Genomic DNA, 25,956 nt, shown 5'->3' with positions numbered 1-25,956 from the left:
ACGCAAAAAACTATATTTTTGGTATTTGTTTCATTAGTCCATTGTTGACATAGTCCCAAAATGTTTTGCTTGTTAGCACTCATAGTTTCAAGATATGCAACTTTCAAAATACATAAATCAACCCTGTATGATGCAAAACGCAGCATCATATGATGAAAAATGCATCATATGGGATTAATCTGTGAAGAGCACACTTCTCCAGTGGGCCAGTGGCCATTGAAGGTGAACATTTGCCCACTGAAGTCGGTTACGACACTGAACTGCAGTCAAATCAAGACCCTGGTGAGGATGACGAGCACGTAGATGTGCTTCCCAGAGACTGCTTCTGACAGTTTGTACAGACCCACAGTTTCATCAGCTGTCCGGGTGGCTGGTTTCAGACGATCCCGCAGGTGAAGAAGCAGGATGTGGAGGTCCTGGGCTGGTTACACGTGGTCTGTGGTTGTGAGGCCAGTTGGCCATACTACCAAATTCTCTAAAACGACAGAGGTGGCTTATGGTAGAGAAATGAACATTAAATTCTCTGGCAACAGCTCTGGTGGACATTCCTGCAGTCAGCATGCCAATTGCACACTCCCTCAAAACTTGAGACATCTGTGGCATTGTGTTGTGATGAAACTGCACATTTTAGAGTGGCCTTTTATTGTTCCTAGCACAATGCATCTGTGTAATGATCATTCTGTTTAATCAGCTTCTTGATATGCCACACCTGTCAGATGGATGGATTATCTTGGCAAAGGAGAAATGCTCACTAACAGGGATGTAAACATACTTGTGCACAACATTTGAGAGAAATAAGCTTTTTATGCCATTATATGTACCATTTCTGGGATCTTTTATTTCAGCTCATGAAACATGGGACCAACAGTTTACATTTTTGTTCGGTGTAGATGTTCCTTTAGATGTTTGTTTTTAAAGGAATAGTGTCACCATATTAAAATTACAGTTCAGTTCACGTAACAGGATTGACCTTAAAATGAGGGACAGATGTAAATGAATCACTAATCACACATGAAATAAAAAATTATCTTCAGAAATTACTTTGTCAAAGCAACAAAATAACTAGGACTTTACAATGATGGTGAAACTTGGAGAAATGTTAAAACTGCGTTCATATGGATGATTTCGCCATAGTCTAGGACCCGATAGGAATGTTGACTAAATAATCTGCTTTGTACTACACTGAACAACAAAAAATACATTGAGTTCTATCAGTGAAGTTATTTTTTGAACCATTTACATGCAGCCTGGTCTAGGCCAGTTGATGCCATGTAGTGTCCTGCCAACCTTTGCCCCTGTTGTTAAGAGTGGTGAGACAGCTATACTGATGTCAGCAAGCCACTGTGCCTGCCATCTCCACTATGGGCTTCTGGATAGTGGTGTTTGTTAGAGGCAGATGAGAAAATGGCGGCTTCCTGGGCGGCATGAGAAGTAGCCAAAAGACAGTACTAGCATCTTCTCATTTTAACTAATATAATTATCTGGGTGCAATTTTTTTTAATTGAGTCCCGCTCTCGAGACTTTTGATTAGTTACAATTAACGTGTAAGTATAATGTGGTAATGATAATTCAACTTTTTTGTTGTTGTTGTTGCTTTTGTTGTGACGGTATCTCCGCCATTTTTCTTGAGGGAAGTTGGCTAACTTGCTAGCAAGGCTAATAAGGAAAGTAATTTATAACTTGTTAATGCTTCAATGAAAGATACGTTAATAAAGAAGTTCAACTTAATTTCCCCAAATTATTCTACCATGTTAGGTTTTACTAAGTTTGCTCGTCATAACTAGCTGTACTTGGTCAAGAAGGATATTAACTTTAGCTTCTAAGCTGGAAACTAACGAGAGAGCTAGCTAAGAAGCTAGCTCTCTTGTTAGCTAAATAGCTATATGCTATCTGGGTTGTTCTATTGTAATGCCATGTATAATCTGGCAGTAATGTTTATTTTGAATCTTGATTTGCAGCATTAGCTAGCTAGCGGACTATCAAAGATGCTTCACTAGTGTTAACTAGCTAGCTGTTAGCTAAACCAGCGCCTTTTTGACATCTAGTTTAGCTAGCTTTTTGTGTAGAAATGCCGACACCCAGAAAAAAAAAAAAGCATGACTTTTTTGTTGTTGTTGTCAGGTACCATCACAGTGCAACAAAACAACACCAATGAACATTGCCTGCCTGCAACTTTAGCAACAATTACTAGAGATGACAATTGGGAGTGATACTGAAGGAAACAAGTTCACTATTAAAATCTACATATCTACTGAATAACATTAAATATGCATTTCTGCTCACGATAAAGCATGAAAAATAAACAGCTGTGTGGCTATCTTCCCGGGGACAATAATGTCCAAAACATTTAAAAAAAAAATTGTAGATCGCAAGTTATATATACGTGACACAAATTACGCAAAAAAAAAATATATATATATCTGTAACGAGCTAGCTAGTAAAACATTCAGTCGTAAGTAGCAAGTTGGGTTCAGCGCCTGATTTGTTCTCGGCCATTTTTTTCCTAGTCAGGCTGGTTGGTTTGTTTAGTTTGTTAGCGCCAAGATGGCGGCACCCATTGAATCGTACCGTCTTGCTTATGTGAAACTATAACTGCAACTCAGGAAAATTATTGAGTCAATTTTGAAGAGATGTACAAAGTTGTCTACGAGTTACACCATTTTGATGGCGGTTTATTTATAGTGTTACGGATCTATGTTGTTTTGACCTGCCGGCTTTTTCAAATTTTCTGCAAAGCGTCTAGCTAGGTAAAATGGCGGCTCCCATAGATTTTTATTTTAGCTTCTTCTTGGCTAAATACGCTTGCTTGCTACTGTTAGTTAGTAAGGTAGAACCACAACCGCCTGGACATAATTCTCAATACAGCTATCTCTACAATTGGACTTGAACTGGGATCAAAACAAACACATCTTGATTTTATATTTTATTTTTATGTGCAGTATTTTAGCAGGTTATTAATCCTGTTAGCTTAGCGTTAGCCAGCTAGCTGGCTATTCCTGACAGGAGCTAACTAGCAAGCTAGTTAACTTAGCATTGTTATACGTTTAGCTATTTAGCTCAATTTTCAAGTAATATTGAAAAGCGTTTCAATTTTGATTTTTTTGTTTTTTCTTCTTCTCCCCCTCAAAGAGGAACTTCATCTCCCGGCACAATGGCATCTGGCTCAGTTCTGCAGCCACGGTGGAAGCGGGTTTTGGGTTGGTCCGGTCCTGTCCCTCGGCCCCGACATGGGCACCGTGCGGTTGCAATCAAAGAATTGATGGTCGTTTTCGGGGGGGGCAATGAAGGAATTGTGGATGAGTTGCACGTTTATAACACAGGTAAGGTTTAACGTCCAGTGGTTCATGCATACATTTAGTACATATTGTTAAATCTTAGCTAGCTAACGTTAACATTTTTTAGCAATTGGATTCTAGTTACCGCTTCCGCTAAATTAAATCAGTTATTGGACCGTAGTAGCGCTAACGCATTAGTCAACTAGAAATGTTGGACACTTAGAATTATAATGTATGATTGGCTAACTACCTATACATATTATTTTTTTAACCAAGTACTTAATCCGCTTATGCATTGTCGTTCAAACATAGTGAATTAGTAATGCACCTCTGTGTTTGACAGTGGATAGATGGTTAAAATGTGACTTCTGTATTAGCTCCTATTTTGCAAGGTAAGCAAGCGCCAGTGTTTTGACGTGCCGTGAAATGTAATGGGATCAGTAGTTAGCTGGCTGGCTATGTGGGTAATGGCCTCGCCTTGGGTGCTGATTGGAGAGAAAATCCAGAGAAAAATGGCGGGTTAATAGAAAACAGCAACATCATAATATCAACAAAGATCAATTATTATTAAACGCCCTCGAGTCTGTCTTTAAAAAAAAAAGAAATTGAAGACTAATCCATGATGAATCTATTATGTTGTGCTATTTTATAAGCATACCTGAGCACTATCAAAATGGCATATCAAATAGTGGGCCGCCAACAAAAATGCAAAACCCCCCCCCAAAAAAACTATGCGATGATAAACACAACACATCCCATTTACATGCAATAGCGCTGTATTTCCATGGTCTGTCAGTGGTGCAGCATCAGGAATGACTTTCCATATTGGCATATCTGGTACGCTATATTATTAATTGAAATCACTGGAATTCTCAGACTGTGGCTTTTGACATTTTGTAGTTAAGCAGGTTATTACTACAGTAACGTTGGTAGATAGATAGCATGGGGGGTTGTCATTCATCTAAGAGTTAATTGTGTTTCAGCGACCAACCAGTGGTTCATTCCTGCTGTCCGTGGTGATATCCCACCTGGCTGTGCTGCGTATGGGTTTGTGTGTGACGGCACCAGGCTGCTGGTGTTCGGAGGGATGGTGGAGTATGGCAAATACAGTAACGACCTGTACGAACTGCAGGTACGCGCTCAGCCCACAGAATACAGCTCTGATAGGTATTTAGTGAGATATTGGGTCGTAAACACTAAACTGTTTTGAACAAACATCTGTATATTATATTCTTGTCAATTTAAAACAAATGTTCTATGTTTTGCATCAGATGTCTTCCTAGGCTAGTTAAGAGATCGTAGGGCCACACCCAAGCTTGTTAGTGAGTTATTATCTGCATGATGTTATTTTCTCCGGCTGTCCCCAGGCCAGCCGCTGGGAGTGGAAGCGTCTGAAGGCCAAGTCTCCTAAGAACGGCCCCCCTCCATGTCCCCGTTTGGGCCACAGCTTCTCCCTGGTAGGGAACAAATGTTACCTGTTCGGAGGACTGGCTAACGACAGCGAGGACCCCAAGAACAACATCCCCAGGTACACTACATCCAATATATACTGAACAAAATAAATTACGGTTCATATAAGGAAATCAGTCAATTTAAATGTTCATTAGGCCCTAGTCTATGGATTTCACATGACTGGGAATACAGATATGCATCTGTTGGTCACAGATACCTTTAATAAAAATAAAAAAATTGGGTCGTGGATCACAAAACCAGTCAGTATCTGGTGTAACCACCATTTGCCTCATGCAGTGCGACACATCTTCTTCACATAGAGTTGATCAGGCTGTTGATTGTGGCCTGTAGAATGTTATCCCACTCCTGTTCAATGGCTCTGCGATGTTGCTGTATATTGGTGGGGACTGGAACACCCTGTCGAACACATCGATCCAGAGCATCCCAAACATGAACAATGGGTGACATGTCTGGTGACTATGCATATCATGTTGAAACATGAGGTGATGGCGGCGGATGAATGGAAGAGCACACTTCTCCAGCGTGCCAGTGGCCGTCGAAGGTGAGCATTTTCCCACTGAAGTTGGTTACAACGCCGAACTGCAGTCAGGTCAAGACCCTGGTGAGGACGACGAGCACGCAGATGAGCTTCCCTGAGACGGTTTCTGACAGTTTGTGCAGAAAATCTTCAGTTGGGCAAACCCACAGTTTCATCAGCTGTCTGTGTCTGGTCTCAGGCTATCCCGCATTTGAAGAAGCCAGATGTGGAGGTCCTGGGCTGGCGTGGTTGCTCGTGGTCTACGGTTGTGAGGCCAGTTGGACGTACTGCCAAATTCTTTAAAACCATATTTGTAACTGTTTTGCAACACAAGGGGTGGGGGGAGCATGTTCCCAGTGACGTACTGGGCTGTCTTCACCACCCGCTGGGAGGGGCCTTGCGATTCTTCATGCAATTGCGGGAAAACAATTGAAAGCAGTTTGGGCCTTTTGTTAAAAAAATAAAAAAGAGAGAGAAAAAAAGAAGAGGAATCCCAGTTTTCCATTGCTACCACATTTATTTCTCTACTCCTTAAATTGTGTGAGTGGCATTGTTTTACACATGCAGTTACAACTGGAGTATCAAGCATGTAGGTGCAGCAATAGAACTCTTAAAGGGCCAGTGGTGTCTTAAAATGTTAATGACATAAGTCTACTTTGTAATAGAAACCACAAAATATTTTGAGTGAATAATTATTTTATTTACAGTGCATTTGGAAAGTATTCAGACCCCTTGACTTTTTACACATTTTGTTACGTTACAGCCTTATTCTGAAATGTATTAAATACATTTATTTCCTCATCAACCTACACACAATACCCCATAATGACGTCATGAAAGTGAACAGGCTTTTATTTACATAAGTATTCACACCCTTTGCTTTGAGCTCAGGTGTATCCTGTTTCCATTTAAATTCAATTGATTGGACATGATTTGGAAAGGCACACACCTGCCTATATAAAGGTCTCACAGTTGACAGTGCATGTCAGAGCAAAAACCAAGCCATGAGGTTGAAGGAATTTTCCGTAGAGCTCTGAGACAGGATTGTGACGAGATTTCTTAAGTCATGCCATAGCCCAGGGGGATTTCTTAAGTCATGTAGCAGCACAGGGGGATTTCTTAAGTCATGTCATAGCACAGGGGAGTTTCTTAAGTCATGACGTAGCCCAGGGGGATTTCTTAAGTCGTGTCGTAGCACAGGGGGATTTCTTAAGTCAGCTTTCTTCTTTTGTTCTCTAATGCTCCTCTGTTCCTCAAGAAGGGGGAGGCCGTTGACATCACGACTTCCCATCAAACCAACTCCTTGAATGCCCTTCTTGAAGTTTGCAGTTGTGTGTACAAAAAAAAAACTATTTTGCTCAAAACATATATTTTTGTACCCTTTAGTGTGTACTTTACTGTGTTTTATACCTGGGATATCGCTTTTCAACAGGAAATCGTTAAACTCACTGGAGAACGTTGTCTACGTTTCAGTTAGTGGATTGGTTGATACTTTAACCCCTGTCCAATAGATTACTGACTCAAAAGTACACAGTGATCCCTGTTGGGATTGAACCCATAACCTTGCCAAACACTATAGATATAACCAGATGGAGGGAGGCTGTAATCGTCATGAGACAGAGGAACATCAGGACCTGCAGCTAACTCTGAGGATCGGCCATCCAGTGTGGTGTTTGGATGGTGTTAATGTAGGCCTTGTCAAAACATAGCAACATATAACACAATCTTGTCTTTTTTTTTCCTTTTACAGCAGAACGATAGAACAGAATAATAATGTAGCTGTGTTTCCTTCCCTTCACCCAGATACCTTAATGATCTGTATACGTTGGAGCTGCGTGCTGGCTCCAGTGTGGTGGGCTGGGACATCCCCATCACCTACGGGGTGTTGCCACCGCCCAGAGAGAGCCACACTGCCGTCGTCTACACAGAGAAGTCCCGTCTGGTCATCTATGGAGGCATGAGTGGTTGTCGTCTGGGAGATCTGTGGATCTTAGACATAGGTGAGTGACGGCTCGAGTTTTTTGCCCGACCTAGGAAATCCAATCAAGTTTATTTGTTCTAGACAGGATACACATGGTGTTTACAGTACAGTGACACGCTGACTGGCAAGTTGCGTTGCATCAACCAATGGCTGCGTGCTACGTCATCGACTGTGCAGTTGGGCATCCGGTTGTTATATCATGTTATGTGGTTAGATGATATGTTAAACACCTATCCAGGCGTTGTACACTCTGACATGAGTATTCAGTCTAGGTCGGGCAGAATTTCTGACCGAATCGCGGACCATTAGGCTGTGTTTACACAGGTTATCCAATTATGGTCAAAAGAGCTCATCTGATTTGGTCAACAGACCAAATAGTGTAAAAATAATCCAAATAGAGCTGCCTGTGTAAACTTAGCCTATGTTGCATGATCTAGGTTTATTCTTCTTCTTATTATTATATTAGTAGTATTATTATTATTTAGTAGTATTATTATATTAGTAGTATTATTATTATATTAGTAATAGTATTACTGTTATTATAATTAGTATTATGATTAGTATAATTAGTATTATTATGATTAGTATAATTAGTATTATTATAAATATTATTATTTGTAATATTATTATAATAATTTGTATTATAATAATAATAATTATTATAAATAGTATTATTATTATAATTTTTAAGACACCCAAAGTCACTTTACACAGCAGGATCAAAAGCACTAAAATCCCACGTTAAAACAAGTACCGTTACGCTGAACCACAGGACAGGAGGAAAGCTACGACTGCACACAATCCGGGCAGTACACTATGAAGTGGTATAGTGTATTGTGATCTTTCTAGCAGGTTTTCTGGACCCAGATTAACCCTACGTCCTGGGCTGAAATAATTTAAAATGGAGACGTTTTTTTTTTTTAGTACAGGAGCTGGATGAGTTATTTGCTTTCCTCTACAGACACCCTCACATGGAGTAAACCGTCTATCAACGGAACAGCTCCTCTTCCTCGCAGTCTCCACTCTGCCACAACCATCACCAACAAGTGAGTTAAATGTCATGTTTTAAAATGTGCATATGTGATCCCTGTGGGAGTTGAACCCACCGAGTTGGCATTGCTGGCTTTATTGCTCACAAACACACCTGTCCCACCTCTCTCTCTCTCTCTCTCCCTACTTGTCCCACCTCACTCTCTCTGTCCTGCCTCTCCTGCCTCTCTCTCTCCCATCCTGTCCCACCTCTCTCTCTCTCCTCTCTCTCTCCACCTGTCTCACCTCACATCTCTCTCTCTCTCTCTCTCTCTCTCCTGGCTCTTGCCTCTCCTGCCTCTCTCTCTCCACCTGTCCCACCTTACATCTCTCTCTCTCTCTCTCCTGGCTCTTGCCTCTCCTGCCTCTCTCTCTCCACCTGTCCCACCTTACATCTCTCTCTCTCTCTCTCCTGCCTCTCACCTCTCCTGCCTCTCTCTCCCCACCTGTCCCACCTCTCTCTCTCTCTCTCACCTGTCTTACCTCTCTCTCTCTCTCTCTCTCTCTCTCTCTCTCTCTCTCTCCACCTGTCTCACCTCATATCTCTGGCCTCTCTCTCCTGCCTCTCTCTCTCTCTCCACCTGTCTCACCTCACATCTCTCCTCTCTCTCTCTCTCGCCTCTCCTGCCTCTCTCTAACCTGTCCCACCTCTCCTCTCTCTCGCTCTCCTGCCTCACCTGTCTCTCTCTCTCTCCACCTGTCTCATCTCACATCTCTCTCCTCTCTCTCTCTCACCTGTCTGTCCTCTAACAGGATGTACGTGTTCGGAGGCTGGGTTCCCCTGGTGATGGATGACGTCAAAGTAGCGACACACGAGAAGGAGTGGAAGTGCACCAACACACTGGCCTGTCTCAACCTAGGTATGTCAGGCTGATCAACACACTGGCCTGTCTCAACCTAGGTATGTCAGGCTGACCCAACACACTGGCCTGTCTCAACCTAGGTATGTCAGGCTGACCCAACACACTGGCCTGTCTCAACCTAGGTATGTCAGGCTGATCAACACACTGGCCTGTCTCAACCTAGGTATGTCAGGCTGATCAACACACTGGCCTGTCTCAACCTAGGTATGTCAGGCTGATCAACACACTGGCCTGTCTCAACCTAGGTATGTCAGGCTGATCAACACACTGGCCTGTCTCACCCTAGGTATGTCAGGCTGACCCAACACACTGGCCTGTCTCAACCTAGGTATGTCAGGCTGATTAACACACTGGCCTGTCTCAACCTAGGTATGTCAGGCTGATCAACACACTGGCCTGTCTCAACCTAGGTATGTCAGGCTGACCCAACACACTGGCCTGTCTCAACCTAGGTATGTCAGGCTGACCCAACACACTGGCCTGTCTCATCCTAGGTATGTCAGGCTGACCCAACACACTGGCCTGTCTCAACCTAGGTATGTCAGGCTGATCAACACACTGGCCCGTCTCAACCTAGGTATGTCAGGCTGACCCAACACACTGGCCTGTCTCATCCTAGGTATGTCAGGCTGACCCAACACACTGGCCTGTCTCATCCTAGGTATGTCAGGCTGATCAACACACTGGCCTGTCTCATCCTAGGTATGTCAGGCTGACCCAACACACCACTCTCTTAGATAAAATGGCCTACAAATTATCACATTTGACGCCCAGTTTTTATAAAACTTTGAGCACAAACACAGTCAGCAATGAAGCACAAAAATGCAACAACAACAAAAAATAATCCCCTAAAAAAAAAAAAAAAAACATTCCGACTGACAGACGTACCTCGGTAACAATGTACCACTCAACTGATCCATGTAAAATGCTATCCCTTCTGTCCCTACTGTTTCCATTCACATTTACATCATATTTTACCAGACTCGATGGTGTGGGAGTCAGTTCTGCTGGACTCTCTAGAGGATAATATCCCTAGGGCCCGGGCCGGTCACTGCTCCGTGGCCATCAACACACGTCTCTACGTGTGGAGCGGACGGGACGGCTACCGCAAAGCCTGGAACAACCAGGTGTGCTGTAAGGACCTCTGGTACCTGGAGACAGGTGAGTCTGCTTCCACCTGTAACTTCATCAGTCGGTATGATGCTGGTTATTCACCCGTCACGTCATCAGTCTGTATGATGCTGGTTTTTCACCCGTCACGTCATCAGTCAGTATGATGCTGGTTTTTCACCCGTCACGTCATCAGTCAGTATGATGCTGGTTTTTCACCCGTCACGTCATCAGTCAGTATGATGCTGTTTTTTTCACCTGTAACTTTATCAGTCAGTATGATGCTGGTTTTTCACCCGTCACTTCATCACTCAGTATGATGCTGGTTTTTTCACCTGTAACTTCATCAGTCAGTATGATGCTGGTTTTTCACCCGTCACTTCATCAGTCACTATGATGCTGTTTTTTTCACAAAAATGCTTGTGTGCGTTAATTGAAAATGTGTTTTTTTATTTGATTTTAAACATAAAATGTGAATTATTTAGTCAGGTTGTTATTTAAATCCTAACTGCTTCTCTGTTTTTATTCGTCTCCCCACAGAGAAGCCCCGCCCCCCGTCACGGGTGCAGCTGGTGAGAGCCAATACCAGTAGTCTGGAGGTGAGCTGGGGGGCGGTACCGACTGCGGACACCTACCTGCTGCAGCTGCAGAAGTACGATATCCCCCCTGCCGCGGCTGCCACTTCCCCCGGCGTTAGCCCCGCGACGTCACTGCCGGTCAATTCTTCCCCCAAGAGCCCCGTCACAACCTCGGCAGTGTCCGTCCAGGGCCACCCTCTCCAGGGCATCACCCTGGTCCCTTCAATGCCTGGGAGTCCAGTTCCTGCTCGCGGACCAGGTAACCACTATTTACTGACAGTTTAGGCTATTACTGTAATTATTTTAAATGCTATAGTTTCATTTCTCGGTAACTTTTCAAAACTAAGTTGATTTTAAAGGCTATGGTGAAGGACAAGACGTGCAGTCTAAACTATCTGTTTTTTTTTAATGTTTTATAATAATCTTTTTTTACATCAAAATCAAATGGTTTCTTTCCAGATCAGCAACCTTCTAAACATGTTTTTTGTTGTTTCTCCTCTCCAGCTATTCTTAAGGTGTCTGCTCCCCATTCCACTACAGGCACCTCCATCGTCACGGTGAGACAGGCCAACCAGGGCGGGAAATCCCCTGTCATGGTTACATCACTTCCTGCTGGGGTCCGCATGGTGGTGCCGGCCCAGGTCGCACAGGGAACCGTATGAATAAATAATGAATTTATGGTCTGCATATGAGTTCTGGTCAAATGTAGTGCACTGTGTAGGGTTCCGTCTGGACTTAGACATTTAACCCGTCAAATAATGGATTAAGACTGAAGAATTGGCACAAAATAGCCTCGTTTTTGTAAAAAAAAAATTATATATATATATTGGTTATTTGGGTGTCCTCACTGTATGTTGTCTCTGTCGGTCTATTCCTATCTGCTTCCTCCTTCTCAGCCAATGGGCAGCAGCCCTCAGATGAGTGGCATGGCTGCGTTGGCTGCAGCAGCTGCGGCTACCCAGAAGATCCCGCCCTCCACGGCCACCATGCAGCTTCCAGCCGGTGCCACTATAGTCAAGACCGTGGCCATGAGCCCCGGAGCACAGACTGCTAAAGTAGCTTCGCCTGTTATGGTAAGAGATCCCTGTACGAATAGTAACACACACACTCTCTCTTTCCATGTAAACTTCTGTCTGCTGTCAATTATAAAGTCCGCTGGCTGTCTCGCTAGAGCGATTTGTAGTGTGTGATTGTTTTGTAGTAGGGATGTGTATATTTGACCAATAGCCATACTACCTACCGTACCACTTGGAATGAAGCAATGTATCAACCATGCTATAGGAATGTATTCTGAAGGAAAATATAAAACGCAACATGTAAAGTGTTGGTCACATGTTTCATGAGTTGAAATAAAAGATCCCAGAAATGTTCCATTATGAAACAAAAAGCTTATTTCTCTCAAATTTTGAGCACAAATGTGTATACATCCCTGTTAGTGAGCATTTCTCATTTGCCAAGATAATCCACCCACCTGACAGGTGTGGCATATCAAGAAGCTGATTAAACAGAATGATCATTACACAGGTGCACCTTGTGCTTGGGACAATAAAAGGCCACTCTAAAATGTGCAGTTTTGTCACACAACACAGTGCCACAGATGTCTCAAGTTTTGAGGGAGCGTGTAATTGACATGCTGACTGCAGGAATGTCCACCAGAGCTGTTGCCAGAGAATTTAATGTTAATTTCTCTACCATAAGCCGCCTCCAATGTCAGTTTAGTGAATTTGGAAGTACGTCCAACCGGCCTCACAACCGCAGACCACATGTAACCAGCCCAGGACCTCAACATTCGGCTTCTTCACCTGTGGGATCGTCTGAAACCAGCCACACAAGCAGCTGATGAAACATGGGACCAACACTTTACATGTTGCATTTGAATTTCTTTGTGTTTACAGTGCATTCGGAAAGTATTCAGACCCCTTCACTTTTTCCACATTTTGTTACGTTACAGCCTTATTCTAAAATTGATAAAAAATTGTTTTTTAAATCCTCACAATACCCAACAATGACAAAGCAAAAAAACATTTATTTTTTTAGCCAATTTATAAAAAATGTTTTTAAACATAACATTTACACAAATATTCAGACCCTTTACTCAGTACTTTGTTGAAGCACCTTTGGCAGCGATTACAGCCTCGAGTCTTCTTAGGTATGACGCTACAAGCTTGTCACACCTGTATTTGGGGAGTTTTTCCCATTCTTCTCTGCAGATCCTCTCAAGCTCTGTCAGGTTGGATGGGGAGCGTCGCTGCACAGCTATTTTCAGGTCACTCCAGAGATGTTCAAGTCCGGGCTTTGGCTGGGCCACTCAAGAACATTCAGAGAATTGTCCCGAAGCCACTCCTGCGTTGTCTTGGCTGTGTGCTTAAGGTCGTTGTCCTGTTGGAAGGTGAACCTTTGCCCCAGTCTGAGGTTCTGAGCGCTCTGGAGCAGGTTTTCATCAAGGATCTCTGTTCCAGAGAATCTTGTTTCTCATGGTCTGAGAGTCCTTTAGGTGCCTTTTGGCAAACTCCAAGTGGGCTGTCATGTGCCTCTTCCTGAAGAGTGGCTTCCGTCTGGTCACTCTACCATAAAGGCCTGATTGGTGGAGTGCTGCAGAGATGGTTGTCCTTCTGGAAGGTTCTCCCATCTCCACAGAGGAACTCTAGAGCTCTGTCACAGTGACCATTGGGTTCTTGGTTACCTCCGTGACCAAGGCCCTTCTCCCCTGATTGTTCAGTTTGGCTGGGCGGCCCGCTTTAGGAAGAGTCTTGGTGGTTCCAGACGTCTTCCATTTAAGAATGATGGAGGCCACTGTGTTCTTGGGGACCTTCAATGCTGCAGAAATGTTTTGGTACCCTTCCCCAGATCTGTGCCTCAACACAATCCTGTCTCTTAGCTCTACGGACAAGTCCTTTTTGCTCTGACATGCACTGTCGACTGTGGGACCTTAGATAGACAGGTGTGTGCCTTTCCAAATCATGTCCAATCAATTTAATTTACCCCAGGTGGACTCCAATCAAGTTGTAGAAACATCTCAAGGATGATCAATGGAAACAGGATGCACCTGAGCTCAATTTAGAGTCTCATAGCAAAGGGTCTGAATACATATGTAAATAAGGTATTCCAGTTTATTTATAATACATTTGCAAAATAAAACTGTTTTTGCTTTGTCATTATGGGGTATTGTGTGTAGATTGATGAGGGGAAAAAAATATTATATAGTTTAGAATAAGGCTGTAACTTAATAAAATGTGGATGAAGTTTAGGGGTCTGAATACTTTCCGAATACACTGCATATACGAACTGTGTTGTGAGCATAATATTAGAGTACTTTGGGAAAAAATATATTCAGTATTTGAAACAAGTGTCCAGCCCATATGGGCTTTAAAGGCACTACTTATATTAAAAACAAAAAAGAATAGTAGATATTTGAAACCTGACCCCCAATCCATGTCTCGTTCCTTCTCTCAGATCAGTAACCCAGCTACTCGCATGCTGAAGACTGCTGCGGCTCAGGTGGGCACGTCAGGTGTCGCCACGCCCGGAACGCCCAATCGGCCAATCATCACCGTGCACAAGTCTGGCACGGTGACGGTTGCCCAGCAACACCAGGTGGTTACCACGGTAGTGGGAGGAGTCACCAAGACAATCACTCTGGTTAAGAGTCCCCTCACTCTGGGAGGAGGTGGCACGCTGGTAAGATCACACCTGACAGAGGCCTTAACAGGATCTCTAAGTTAGCCAGTGAACTCTGATTTAAATATTTATAACATAATAATAACTTTTTATAATTCAGTAGTAATTTAAGATTTTCTGGTTCCGTTTCTGTAATTGTTCGTTCGACTTTATTGAAATAATCAATGCCCATTTTCAAAAAAAAAAAGTATTTTAAAACAAACAAGGTTTTAAGCAAGTCAGCTGACCAGCTTATTGACCCCTGGTTTAGCAGGATCGCTAAGTTAGCCAGTGAACTCTGATTTAAATATTATTATTTATTGACCCCTGGTTTAGCAGTGACTCACTGCATCTGTTTTGTCCCCCCGTTCTAAGCTGACTGCGGCCAACCAGGGTCAAAACAAAGTGATGTCTGGCAAGGACGTGCAGCATTGGGTTAGTTTAGGATACCTTCTGTTGTCTTTTACATGAACAGTAGAACAGTCCATTCACATATTAAACATGTACAGTAGAACAGTCCATTCCTCCCCATGGGGGGGTCACATACTAAACATGTACAGTAGAACAGTCCATTCCGCCCCATGGGGAGGTCACATATTAAACATGTACAGTAGAACAGTCCATTCCTCCCCATGGGGGGTCACATATTAAACATGTACAGTAGAACAGTCCATTCCTCCCCATGGGGGGGTCACATATTAAACATGTACAGTAGAACAGTCCATTCCTCCCCATGGGGGGGTCACATACTAAACATGTACAGTAGAACAGTCCATTCTCCCCAATGGGGGGTCACATATTAAACATGTACAGTAGAACAGTCCATTCCTCCCAATGGGGGGTCACATATTAAACATGTACAGTAGAACAGTCCATTCCTCCCCATGGGGGGGTCACATATTAAACATGTACAGTAGAACAGTCCATTCCTCCCCATGGGGGGGGTCACATATTAAACATGTACAGTAGAACAGTCCATTCCCCCCCATGGGGGGGTCACATATTAAACATGTACAGTAGAACAGTCCATTCCCTCCCATGGGGGGGTCACATATTGAACATGTACTGTGGAACAGTCCATTCCCCCCAATGGGGGGGTCACATTAAACATGCATTGTACTGTATACACTCAGTGTATTGTAAGCAACTGCTAACTGGCATGAATGAATAAATGAATGAATTAACTTTTATTATGTGACCAATTTCAAATGATATAGTTTCCTCAGCCATGTAAGTACAACAATACACAAAGATATATGGTGTTAAATAAACCTGTTTTTAATAAGTCGCGTGGAAACGTCATAGTGTCATATGCTCTAATACATTAAATAGATATAGACCTGTGTTGATAGTTTAAAGTCCTGTTGCGTTAGATCAGTCTTTCCTCTGTGATCTGACGATCTCTAACCCTACTTCCTGTTCTCTAGCTGTCTAACCTGTCCAACCTGGGGAAGGTGATGTCAGTGGTCCAGACGAAGCCCGGTCAGACCGGAGCGGTGACGGGACAGGCTGGCTCCAGCCTACAGCACATCCTACAGGTCAGGAATACATTTAGTTATTCAATACAGGTCAGTAATACATTTAGTTATACAATACAGGTCAGTAATACATTTAGTTATTCAATACAGGCCAGTAATACATTTAGTTATACAATACAGGTCAGGAATACATTTAGTTATTCAATACAGGTCAGGAATACATTTAGTTATACAATACAGGTCAGGAATACATTTAGTTATACAGGACAGGAATACATTTAGTTATACTATACAGGTCAGGAATACATTTAGTTATTCAATACAGGACAGTAATACATTTAGTTATACAGGTCAGTAATACATTTTGTTATTCAATACAGGACAGTAATACATTTAGTTATACAATACAGGTCAGTAATACATTTAGTTATACAATACAGGTCAGTAATACATTTAGTTATTCAATACAGGTCAGTAATACATTTAGTTATTCAATACAGGTCAGTAATACATTTAGTTATTCAATACAGGACAGTAATACATTTAGTTATACAATACAGGTCAGTAATACATTTAGTTATACAATACAGGTCAGTAATACATTTAGTTATACAATACAGGTCAGTAATACATTTAGTTATTCAATACAGGACAGTAATACATTTAGTTATACAATACAGGTCAGTAATACATTTAGTTATACAATACAGGTCAGTAATACATTTAGTTATACAATACAGGTCAGTAATACATCTAGTTATTGAAATCAGGTCAGTAATACATTTAGTTATTCAATACAGGACAGTAATACATTTAGTTATACAATACAGGTCAGTAATACATTTAGTTATACAATACAGGTCAGTAATACATTTAGTTATACAATACAGGTCAGTAATACATTTAGTTATACAATACAGGTCAGGAATACATTTAGTTATTCAATACAGGTCAGTAATACATTTAGTTATTCAATACAGGCCAGTAATACATTTAGTTATTCAATACAGGTCAGGAATACATTTAGTTATACAATACAGGTCAGGAATACATTTAGTTATACAATACAGGTCAGGAATACATTTAGTTATACAGGACAGGAATACATTTAGTTATACTATACAGGTCAGGAATACATTTAGTTATTCAATACAGGACAGTAATACATTTAGTTATACAGGTCAGTAATACATTTAGTTATTCAATACAGGTCAGTAATACATTTAGTTATTCAATACAGGACAGTAATACATTTAGTTATACAATACAGGTCAGTAATACATTTAGTTATACAATACAGGTCAGTAATACATTTAGTTATACAATACAGGTCAGTAATACATTTAGTTATTCAATACAGGTCAGGAATACATTTAGTTATTCAATACAGGTCAGGAATACATTTAGTTATTCACATTTAGTTGTGTAATTACAGGGCGGTGTTACCTGTAGTTGTGTAATTACAGGACGGTACACAACGATCAACTTATTGGTGAATTCACATCGACAGCTGAATCTTATCCATAGTCCCTGTGAGATCCTGTGGAAACAGATCTCGAATGTGTTCTGACGTATAGAGAATGAGTCTCCCAACTGTCTACCAAGCTGAAATGTATTTATTTCACGTTTATTTAACCGGGTAGGCCAGTTGAGAACAAGTTCTCATTTACAACTGCGACTTCAAATTTATTTATATAGCCTTTCTTACATCAGCTGATATCTCAAAGTGCTGTACAGAAACCCAGCCTAAAACCACAAACAGCAAGTAATGCAGGTGTAGAAGCACGGTGGCTAGGAAAAACTCCCTAGAAAGGCCAGAACCTAGGAAGAAACCTAGAGAGGAACCAGGCTATGAGAGGTGGCCAGTCCTCTTCTGGCTGTGCCGGGTGGAGATTATAACAGAACATGGCCAAGATGTTCAAATGTTCATAGATGACCACAGGGTCAAATAATAACAATCACAGTAGTTGTCAAGGGCCAGACTACACTCAATCATAGGACCTACTGAAGAGATGTGTCTTCAATAAAGACTTAAAGGTTGAGACCGAGTCTGCGTCTCTCACATGGGTAGGCAGACCATTCCATATAGGAGAAAGCCCTGCCTCCAGCTGTTTGCTTAGAAATTCTAGGGACAGTAGGGAGGCCTGCGTCTTGTGACCGTAGCGTACGTGTAGGTATGTACGGCAGGACCAAATCGGAAAGATATGTAGGAGCAAGCCCATGTAATGCTTTGTAGGTTAGCTGTAAAACCTTGAAATCAGCCCTTGCCTTAACAGGAAGCCAGTGTAGGGAGGCTAGCACTGGAGTAATATGATCACATTTTTTGGTTCTAGTCAGGATTCTATCAGCCGTATTTAGCACTAACTGAAGTTTATTTAGTGCTTTATCCGGGTAGCCGGAAAGTAGAGCATTGGCCAAGATAAAGCAAAGCAGTGCGACAAAAAACAACAACACAAGAGTTACACATGGGATAAACAAAAGTACAGTCGATAACACAATAGAAACATCTATATACAGTGTGTGCAAATGGACTAAGGTGGTAAGGCAATACATAGGCCAAAAGTAGCGGAGTAATTACAATTGAGCAAATTAACACTGGAGTGATAGATGTGCAGATGAGGATGATGTGCGAGTAGAGATACTGGTGTGCTAAAGAATGGTCAGTGCTTGTTAGTTTTTATGCATAGAACAACAGGCGGTAAAATCCATCTCGACGGATATTACACCAACTACAAGGCGGGGCTCTATTTCACAATGTGTAGCTAGCATGATGTACGACAGCCTCCACCTCTCGTCTTCACCTCTGACCCCTGTCTCTTCTTCCTGTCCCCACCAGACGAAGGGTCCTCTCCCGGCGGGTACTATCCTGAAGCTGGTGACATCAGCCGACGGCACGCCCACCACCATCATCACCACTTCCAAGGCCGGGGGCACCGCGGGGGGCAAGCCCACCATCTTGTCCTACAGCAGCATGCCCACCTCCACCTCTAAACCGGGCACCCACATTATCAAGACCATACCCATGTCGACCATCGGACAAACGGGTCCGTCTACTTCCTATCGATCATTCCAATCAATTAATCTGTCAAATCTAATGTATTTGTCCGCTGCAGGTCTGGAACCTTTTTTTTTCTTCTTTTTTTTTCACGCACTGGTGAAAATTTCGGGGCGGTCTCTGGGGGAAAAAGTCTCTTGTCATGCACCAGTACATGGATTTGACAGTCGAACTATCACTTAAATAGCAGCCAGCCGTTATCACTGCTGATATTCTATGGTCACGTCGTGATTCGTTTAAGTTAACTAACAGGAAAAAGTGGTCTGTTCCCATTTCCTGTGACGGCAGTCTCCCGAACATCAACATAACGACATTCCAAAATATAGATATTTGTCTTGACTTGAATCAAAATTAAACATGTGTAGCTCATGTTGATTTTATAAGATATTTATTTTTATCCAGATATCTTCTACCTGCAAGCTACAATGTTTTTATTTGTTGGCTTTATGTATTTTTTTTTTTTTTTTTTACATAGTTTGCAATATAACTTACTTTTTAGGTTTTTATAATTTATTTCGAATTTTGATTAACTACAAGATAATAATTTTGAGATATGAAGACGTTTTTTTTTAATTTTTTTTATTACATTTAAACTGTTCCATGAAAAGGTGCATATAGAAACCATAACTGGCACACAGATTGGTAGAAATTTAAGATGCATTCGCCTGTACATTTCTGTAGGCTTTGGTGCACGCCACTCGCATGTGGAAGGGGATTAAAATTGAATGAGTGACAAGTAACGGAGGGGGAAAAAGGATCACTTTTTTTGTTGTTGTTGTGAGCTGCTTTAATACACATAACAAATGGAAGGAACACTGGAGTCTATGTGAATTAAAGTTTGTCTTTGGGACAATTTCACCTGCCACAAAACAGACTCCAGATGCCTTAACCAACTGTATGACTGTAGTAGAACTTTATTGGGCCCCCTAGTAATCATAGGATTTTACTTGGAATTTTGTGAAAAATGTCTTAATGTTTAAACTGCTTTTTTTGAAAGGGGGTGTTTAAAACTATAAGAAGGGGGGAAAAAATGCAATTTGTCACATCCCTATTGGGAACAGAAAACTATTGAGGTCGGGATTTTCTTCCGTGAGCAGAACGTTGGCCCAGTTTCATCTCTTCCCGGTGCCGGCCACTGGGCTTCTTGTCATCACCATATTTGGTAGTGAGTGGAAATTCCAACTGGATTCTTCAGGTTTATACATCTGGTGAAACGTCTGGCTCCTTGTTCTAGCTATGGCATAATTTTATTTAGTTGATATACCAGAAATGGGTTTCCCTTGCTTTCTACATATAACTGTACTAATATATTTCATCTGTTTTCTGGTCAGGAGTGACAGGAAGTGGTATGAAGTCCCCCATTACCATCATTACCACTAAGATGATGACACCAGGCACTGGGACACCAGGCAAGATCATCAGCGCAATGCCCAGAGCTGGGGCTGGCCAGCAGGGACTCACACAGGTACACCTATCCCCTCTCTAACCTTTAACCCTGGTACAGTAAGATCATCAGCGCAATGCCCAGAGCTGGGACTGGCCAGCAGGGACTCACACAGGTATACCAACCCCCTCTCTAACCTTTAACCCTGGTACAGTAACACCAGACAAGACCATCAGCACTATGCCCACACCTGGGGCTGGCCAGCAGGGACTCACACAGGTACCCTCCTCTATCCCCTCTCTAACCTTTAACCCTGGTACAGTAACACCAGACAAGACCATCAGCACTATGCCCACACCTGGGGCTGGCCAGCAGCGACTCACGCAAGCCCCATGTCAAACACCCCGAGCACCCTGCTACTCCCTGCTGCAGCAGCAAGCCCCATGTCAAACACCCCGAGCCCCCTGCTACTCCCTGCTGCAGCAGCAAGCCCCATGTCAAACACCCCGAGCTCCCTGCTGCAGCAGCAAGCCCCATGTCAAACACCCCGAGCCCCCTGCTACTCCCTGCTGCAGCAGCAAGCCCCATGTCAAACACCCCGAGCCCCATGCTACTCCCTGCTGCAGCAGCAAGCCCCATGTCAAACACCCCGAGCCCCCTGCTACTCCCTGCCGCAGCAGCAAGCCCCATGTCAAACACCCCGAGCCCCCTGCTACTCCCTGCCGCAGCAGCAAGCCCCATGTCAAACACCCCGAGCCCCCTGCTACTCCCTGCCGCAGCAGCAAGCCCCATGTCAAACACCCCGAGCCCCATGCTACTCCCTGCCGCAGCAGCAAGCCCCATGTCAAACACCCCGAGCGCCCTGCTACTTCCTGCCGCAGCAGTAAGCAGAGCTGCACCGTCTCCTCTCTCTCTCTCTCTCTCTCTCTCGTTACTCTCGTTACTCAGGCTGTAAAGCAAAGTGCCCAAGTTAGTCAAAAATCCTATAAAAACATTTTTTTATTATGATTTCAAATGCCCATCCCTAAAAAATACTTCCCTGAGAGACGTTAAGACCAGGCACCACACCCTCATAGCTACATGTTTCCCCTGAGAGACGTTAAGACCAGGCACCACACCCTCATAGCTACATGTTTCCCCTGAGAGACGTTAAGACCAGGCACCACACCCTCATAGCTACATGTTTCCCCTGAGAGACGTTAAGGCCAGGCACCACACCCTCATAGCTACATGTTTCCCCTGAGAGACGTTAAGACCAGGCACCACACGCTCATAGCTACATGTTTCCCCTGAGAGACGTTAAGACCAGGCACCACACCCTCATAGCTACATGTTTCCCCTGAGAGACGTTAAGGCCAGGCACCACACCCTCATAGCTACATGTTTCCCCTGAGAGACGTTAAGGCCAGGCACCACACCCTCATAGCTACATGTTTCCCCTGAGAGACGTTAAGGCCAGGCACCATACCCTCATAGCTACATGTTTCCCCTGAGAGACGTTAAGGCCAGGCACCACACCCTCATAGCTACATGTTTCCCCTGAGAGACGTTAAGGCCAGGCACCACACCCTCATAGCTACATGTTTCCCCTGAGAGACGTTAAGGCCAGGCACCACACCCTCATAGCTACATGTTTCCCCTGAGAGACGTTAAGGCCAGGCACCACACCCTCATAGCTACATGTTTCCCCTGAGAGACGTTAAGGCCAGGCACCACACCCTCATAGCTACATGTTTCCCCTGAGAGACGTTAAGACCAGGCACCACACGCTCATAGCTACATGTTTCCCCTGAGAGACGTTAAGACCAGGCACCACACCCTCATAGCTACATGTTTCCCCTGAGAGACGTTAAGGCCAGGCACCACACCCTCATAGCTACATGTTTCCCCTGAGAGACGTTAAGGCCAGGCACCACACCCTCATAGCTACATGTTTCCCCTGAGAGACGTTAAGGCCAGGCACCACACCCTCATAGCTACATGTTTCCCCTGAGAGACGTTAAGGCCAGGCACCACACCCTCATAGCTACATGTTTCCCCTGAGAGACGTTAAGGCCAGGCACCACACCCTCATAGCTACATGTTTCCCCTGAGAGACGTTAAGGCCAGGCACCACACCCTCATAGCTACATGTTTCCCCTGAGAGACGTTAAGACCAGGCACCACACCCTCATAGCTACATGTTCCCTTTAATCATATCACAATCAACTTTTACCAGTTGAATGTAAACCAGTTCTTCGTGTAAACAAATAAATCTGCAAATGAGGTTATACCTCTAGGCCTTCAGAAAGTGTTTATGCCTCTTGACTTATTCCACATTGTGTTGTTAAGAATTCAACACGGATTAAATAGAGCTGCACACAACAGCCCATAATGACCAAGTGAAAACAGGGTTTTTATACATTTTGGCAAATTTGATTGAAAAATGAAATACAGAAATATCTCATTTACATAAGTATTCACACCCTTGAGTCAATACATGTTAGAATCACCTTTGGCAGCGATTACAGCTGTGAGCTTTCCGCTCCTAGATTGTGCAACATTTGCTTATTATTATTATAAAAAAAATTATTCAATCTCTGTAAAATTGGTTGTTGGCCATTTGCTCTTTTAAAGTCTCTGAGGGGTTTACTTCCTCCTCTGGCAACTTGGTGTATTACAAAAACCATCCGTAGTGTAATTAATAACTTCACCATGCTTCAAGGGATATTCAATGTCTGCTTTAAAAATGTTATTTTTTTAATTACCCACCGCCCTTTGCCAGGCATTGGAAAACCTCCCTGGTCTTTGTTGTGGAATCTGTGTTTTGAAATTCACTGCTCGACTGAGGGACCTTTACAATTATCTGTATGTGTGTTGGGTACAGAGATGAGGTAGTCATTTAAAAAATCATGTTAAACACTTTTTACACAGAGTGAGTCCATGCCACTTGTGACTTGTTAAGCAAATTGTTTGGGCTTGCCGTAACAAAGTTGTTGAATATTTATTGATTCAAGACATTTCAGCTTTTCATTTGTAATTAATTAGTTACAAATTTCTAAAAACATTATTCCACTTTTACATTATGGGGTTGTGTGTGTGTGTGTGTGTGTGTGTGTGTGTGTGTGTGTGTGTGTGTGTGTGTGTGTGTGTGTGTGTGTGTGTGTGTGTGTGTGTGTGTGTGTGTGTGTGTGTGTGTGTGTGTGTGTGTGTGTGTGTGTAGACCAGTGACGACAAATCTCAATGTAATCCATTTTAAATTCAAGCTGCAGCACAACAAAATGTTGGGAAAGTCAAAGGGTTTAAATAGCCTACTTTCTGAAGGCACTGTAATCTCATTAAATATACACATATTTGCATATCAATGCATTTTTCCGGACACTGGATGAAGTCAGCCTAAATATTTTGGTTTCATTTTGTTTATACACTCCGGGACCGGACTTGTCCAGAGCAAATTGTGGAGAAACTGTCTTTTTATTATTTTTTTTATTATTATTTTCTATCTGTAAAATACTCGAGATGATAAAATGTACAACATATCAACAATTCCCGCTGAGTAAGTCTGTAATTATATATCAAAGGATAACCACAGACTCTTCTAAAGCTGAGAAAAATGACTTGGCGTGTGGGAAGAGTCTAAAATGTCAGTTAACCCTTTCCCTCCTAATTAACATTTAATAAAACAATCCCCATTAAAAATCCGTCTTGTTTTTAAGCTAGAGATATCTTTATTTTGTTGTTGCATGGGCTGAGTCTCAATTCAGCGATTTTTTTTTTTTTTTTTTTTTTTTTTTTAATTTTTTTTTTTTATATTTTTAATTTTAATTTTTTCAATTTTTTATTTGTTATTATATTTTTTTTTAATCGTACATCTGCAGTGAATGGAGTCAGCTAGAGCGGGGTTTATCTTCTCACACCAAAACGTCTGAACGGTTTCACCCTACAAAAACTATTATGACCCCTCTGTGGAAAAATGAGACTCTCACGAACATGCTGGTTTTGCTCTAACTTTGTGTATATTTCCTATTTTGCGCATTTATACATTCTCTGTTTCTACCAGGTGGTGCTGAAGGGTGCCCCCGGACAGCCTGGAACTATTTTACGGACCGTCCCCATGGGAGGTGTACGTCTCGTCTCCCCGGTAACGGTTTCCGGTGTCAAACCTAACGTCACCACCCTGGTCGTCAAGGGAACCACAGGTAAGGAGCTCCGGTGATAATCACATCTTTGCTAGTCATGTCTAGTTATGCTACTAAATATGATTTAGTTAGTGACACATTGAATCATCAACAGTCACTGTCATGCTTTAGCTTGTGCCGTTTTGTAGCGTCAGTCCCATTTACACTAGCCTGGGTACCGGTCTGTTAGCGTTACCAATGGCCGTCAATCAATTCACAAATCAATGTTCTCCCTCTGAACAGGTGTGACTACGTTGGGTACGGTGACTGGCACAGTGTCAACCAGCCTGGCAGGAGGAAGTGTTGCCACTGCTGCTCCTATCACTACCTTGGGCACCATGACGACCCTGCCTGGACAGGTCACCGTCTCCACAGCACAGGTACAGTTTTTGTAGGATGATGTAGGATGCGTTTACACAGGTAGCCCAATTCTGATCTTTTGCCCAATTATTGGCAAAAGAGCTGATCTAATTGGTCAAGAGTCCAATTAGTGAATAAAAAGATCAGAATTGCAGCCTTAGTGTCTTATCTACCACAGTTGCTATGTCAGTCCAGTTTGGTACAGGTGAATACTGTCGTCATTAATACTTAGAATGGATTGACTCCCATTTAAATTTGCTGCTAAGCTTTTCCTGGTGGCATACACCTGGGAGACACCAAGCTGACGTCGATACGTCTCGAGAGGCACCGAGCTGACGTCGATACATCCGGAGAGACGCCGAGCTGACGTCGATACGTCTTGAGAGACGCCGAGCTGACGTCCATACGTCTTGAGAGACGCCGAGCTGACGTCCATACGTCTTGAGAGACGCCGAGCTGACGTCCATACGTCTTGAGAGACGCCGAGCTGACGTCGATACGTCTTGAGAGACGCCGAGCTGACGTCGATACGTCTTGAGAGACGCCGAGCTGACGTCGATACGTCTTGAGAGACGCCGAGCTGACGTCGATACGTCTTGAGAGACGCCGAGCTGACGTCGATACGTCTTGAGAGACGCCGAGCTGACGTCGGTACGTCTTGAGAGACGCCGAGCTGACGTCGGTACGTCTTGAGAGACGCCGAGCTGACGTCGGTACGTCTTGAGAGACGCCGAGCTGACGTCGGTACGTCTTGAGAGACGCCGAGCTGACGTCGGTACGTCCCGAGAGACGCCGAGCTGACGTCGGTACGTCCCGAGAGACGCCGAGCTGACGTCGGTACGTCCCGAGAGACGCCGAGCTGACGTCGGTACGTCCCGAGAGACGCCGAGCTGACGTCGGTACGTCCCGAGAGACGCCGAGCTGACGTCGATACGTCCCGAGAGACGCCGAGCTGACGTCGGTACGTCTCGAGAGACGCCGAGCTGACGTCGGTACGTCTCGAGAGACGCCGAGCTGACGTCGGTACGTCTTGAGAGAC

The 25,956-nt window shown here is 43.3% G+C and overlaps 1 protein-coding gene across 6 annotated transcripts in view; it reads left to right on the top strand.

Annotated features, from left to right (window-relative positions):
- Window positions 1-1,375: 1,375 nt before the first annotated feature.
- LOC106566343 (host cell factor 1) overlaps window positions 1,376-25,956 on the top strand; it is a 44,933-nt gene continuing 20,352 nt past the window's right edge. For 2 of the 6 annotated variants that reach the window (XM_014134269.2, XM_014134267.2), the window contains exons 1-18: window positions 2,446-2,747; window positions 3,130-3,320; window positions 4,259-4,407; window positions 4,643-4,803; window positions 7,069-7,265; window positions 8,208-8,292; window positions 9,029-9,135; window positions 10,120-10,299; window positions 10,789-11,085; window positions 11,331-11,482; window positions 11,723-11,899; window positions 14,280-14,504; window positions 14,859-14,918; window positions 15,911-16,021; window positions 18,798-19,005; window positions 20,348-20,481; window positions 24,440-24,578; window positions 24,801-24,937. In XM_014134269.2, coding sequence (XP_013989744.2) covers window positions 3,152-3,320; window positions 4,259-4,407; window positions 4,643-4,803; window positions 7,069-7,265; window positions 8,208-8,292; window positions 9,029-9,135; window positions 10,120-10,299; window positions 10,789-11,085; window positions 11,331-11,482; window positions 11,723-11,899; window positions 14,280-14,504; window positions 14,859-14,918; window positions 15,911-16,021; window positions 18,798-19,005; window positions 20,348-20,481; window positions 24,440-24,578; window positions 24,801-24,937 — 2,688 coding nt within the window. In that variant the 5' untranslated portion in view covers window positions 2,446-2,747; window positions 3,130-3,151. Of the gene's footprint in view, window positions 1,545-2,445; window positions 2,748-3,129; window positions 3,321-4,258; window positions 4,408-4,642; window positions 4,804-7,068; window positions 7,266-8,207; window positions 8,293-9,028; window positions 9,136-9,455; window positions 9,675-10,119; window positions 10,300-10,788; window positions 11,086-11,330; window positions 11,483-11,722; window positions 11,900-14,279; window positions 14,505-14,858; window positions 14,919-15,910; window positions 16,022-18,797; window positions 19,006-20,347; window positions 20,482-24,439; window positions 24,579-24,800; window positions 24,938-25,956 lie in introns of those variants that run through there. The other 4 variants (XM_014134268.2, XM_045692840.1, XM_014134270.2 and 1 more) reach the window with 4 other exon arrangements.

Source organism: Salmo salar, chromosome ssa13 (assembly GCF_905237065.1).
Source record: "Salmo salar chromosome ssa13, Ssal_v3.1, whole genome shotgun sequence".
Taxonomy (NCBI): domain Eukaryota; kingdom Metazoa; phylum Chordata; class Actinopteri; order Salmoniformes; family Salmonidae; genus Salmo; species Salmo salar.
Note: the sequence above shows the minus strand (reverse complement) of the source record. Positions and strands in the feature narration are given on the sequence as shown.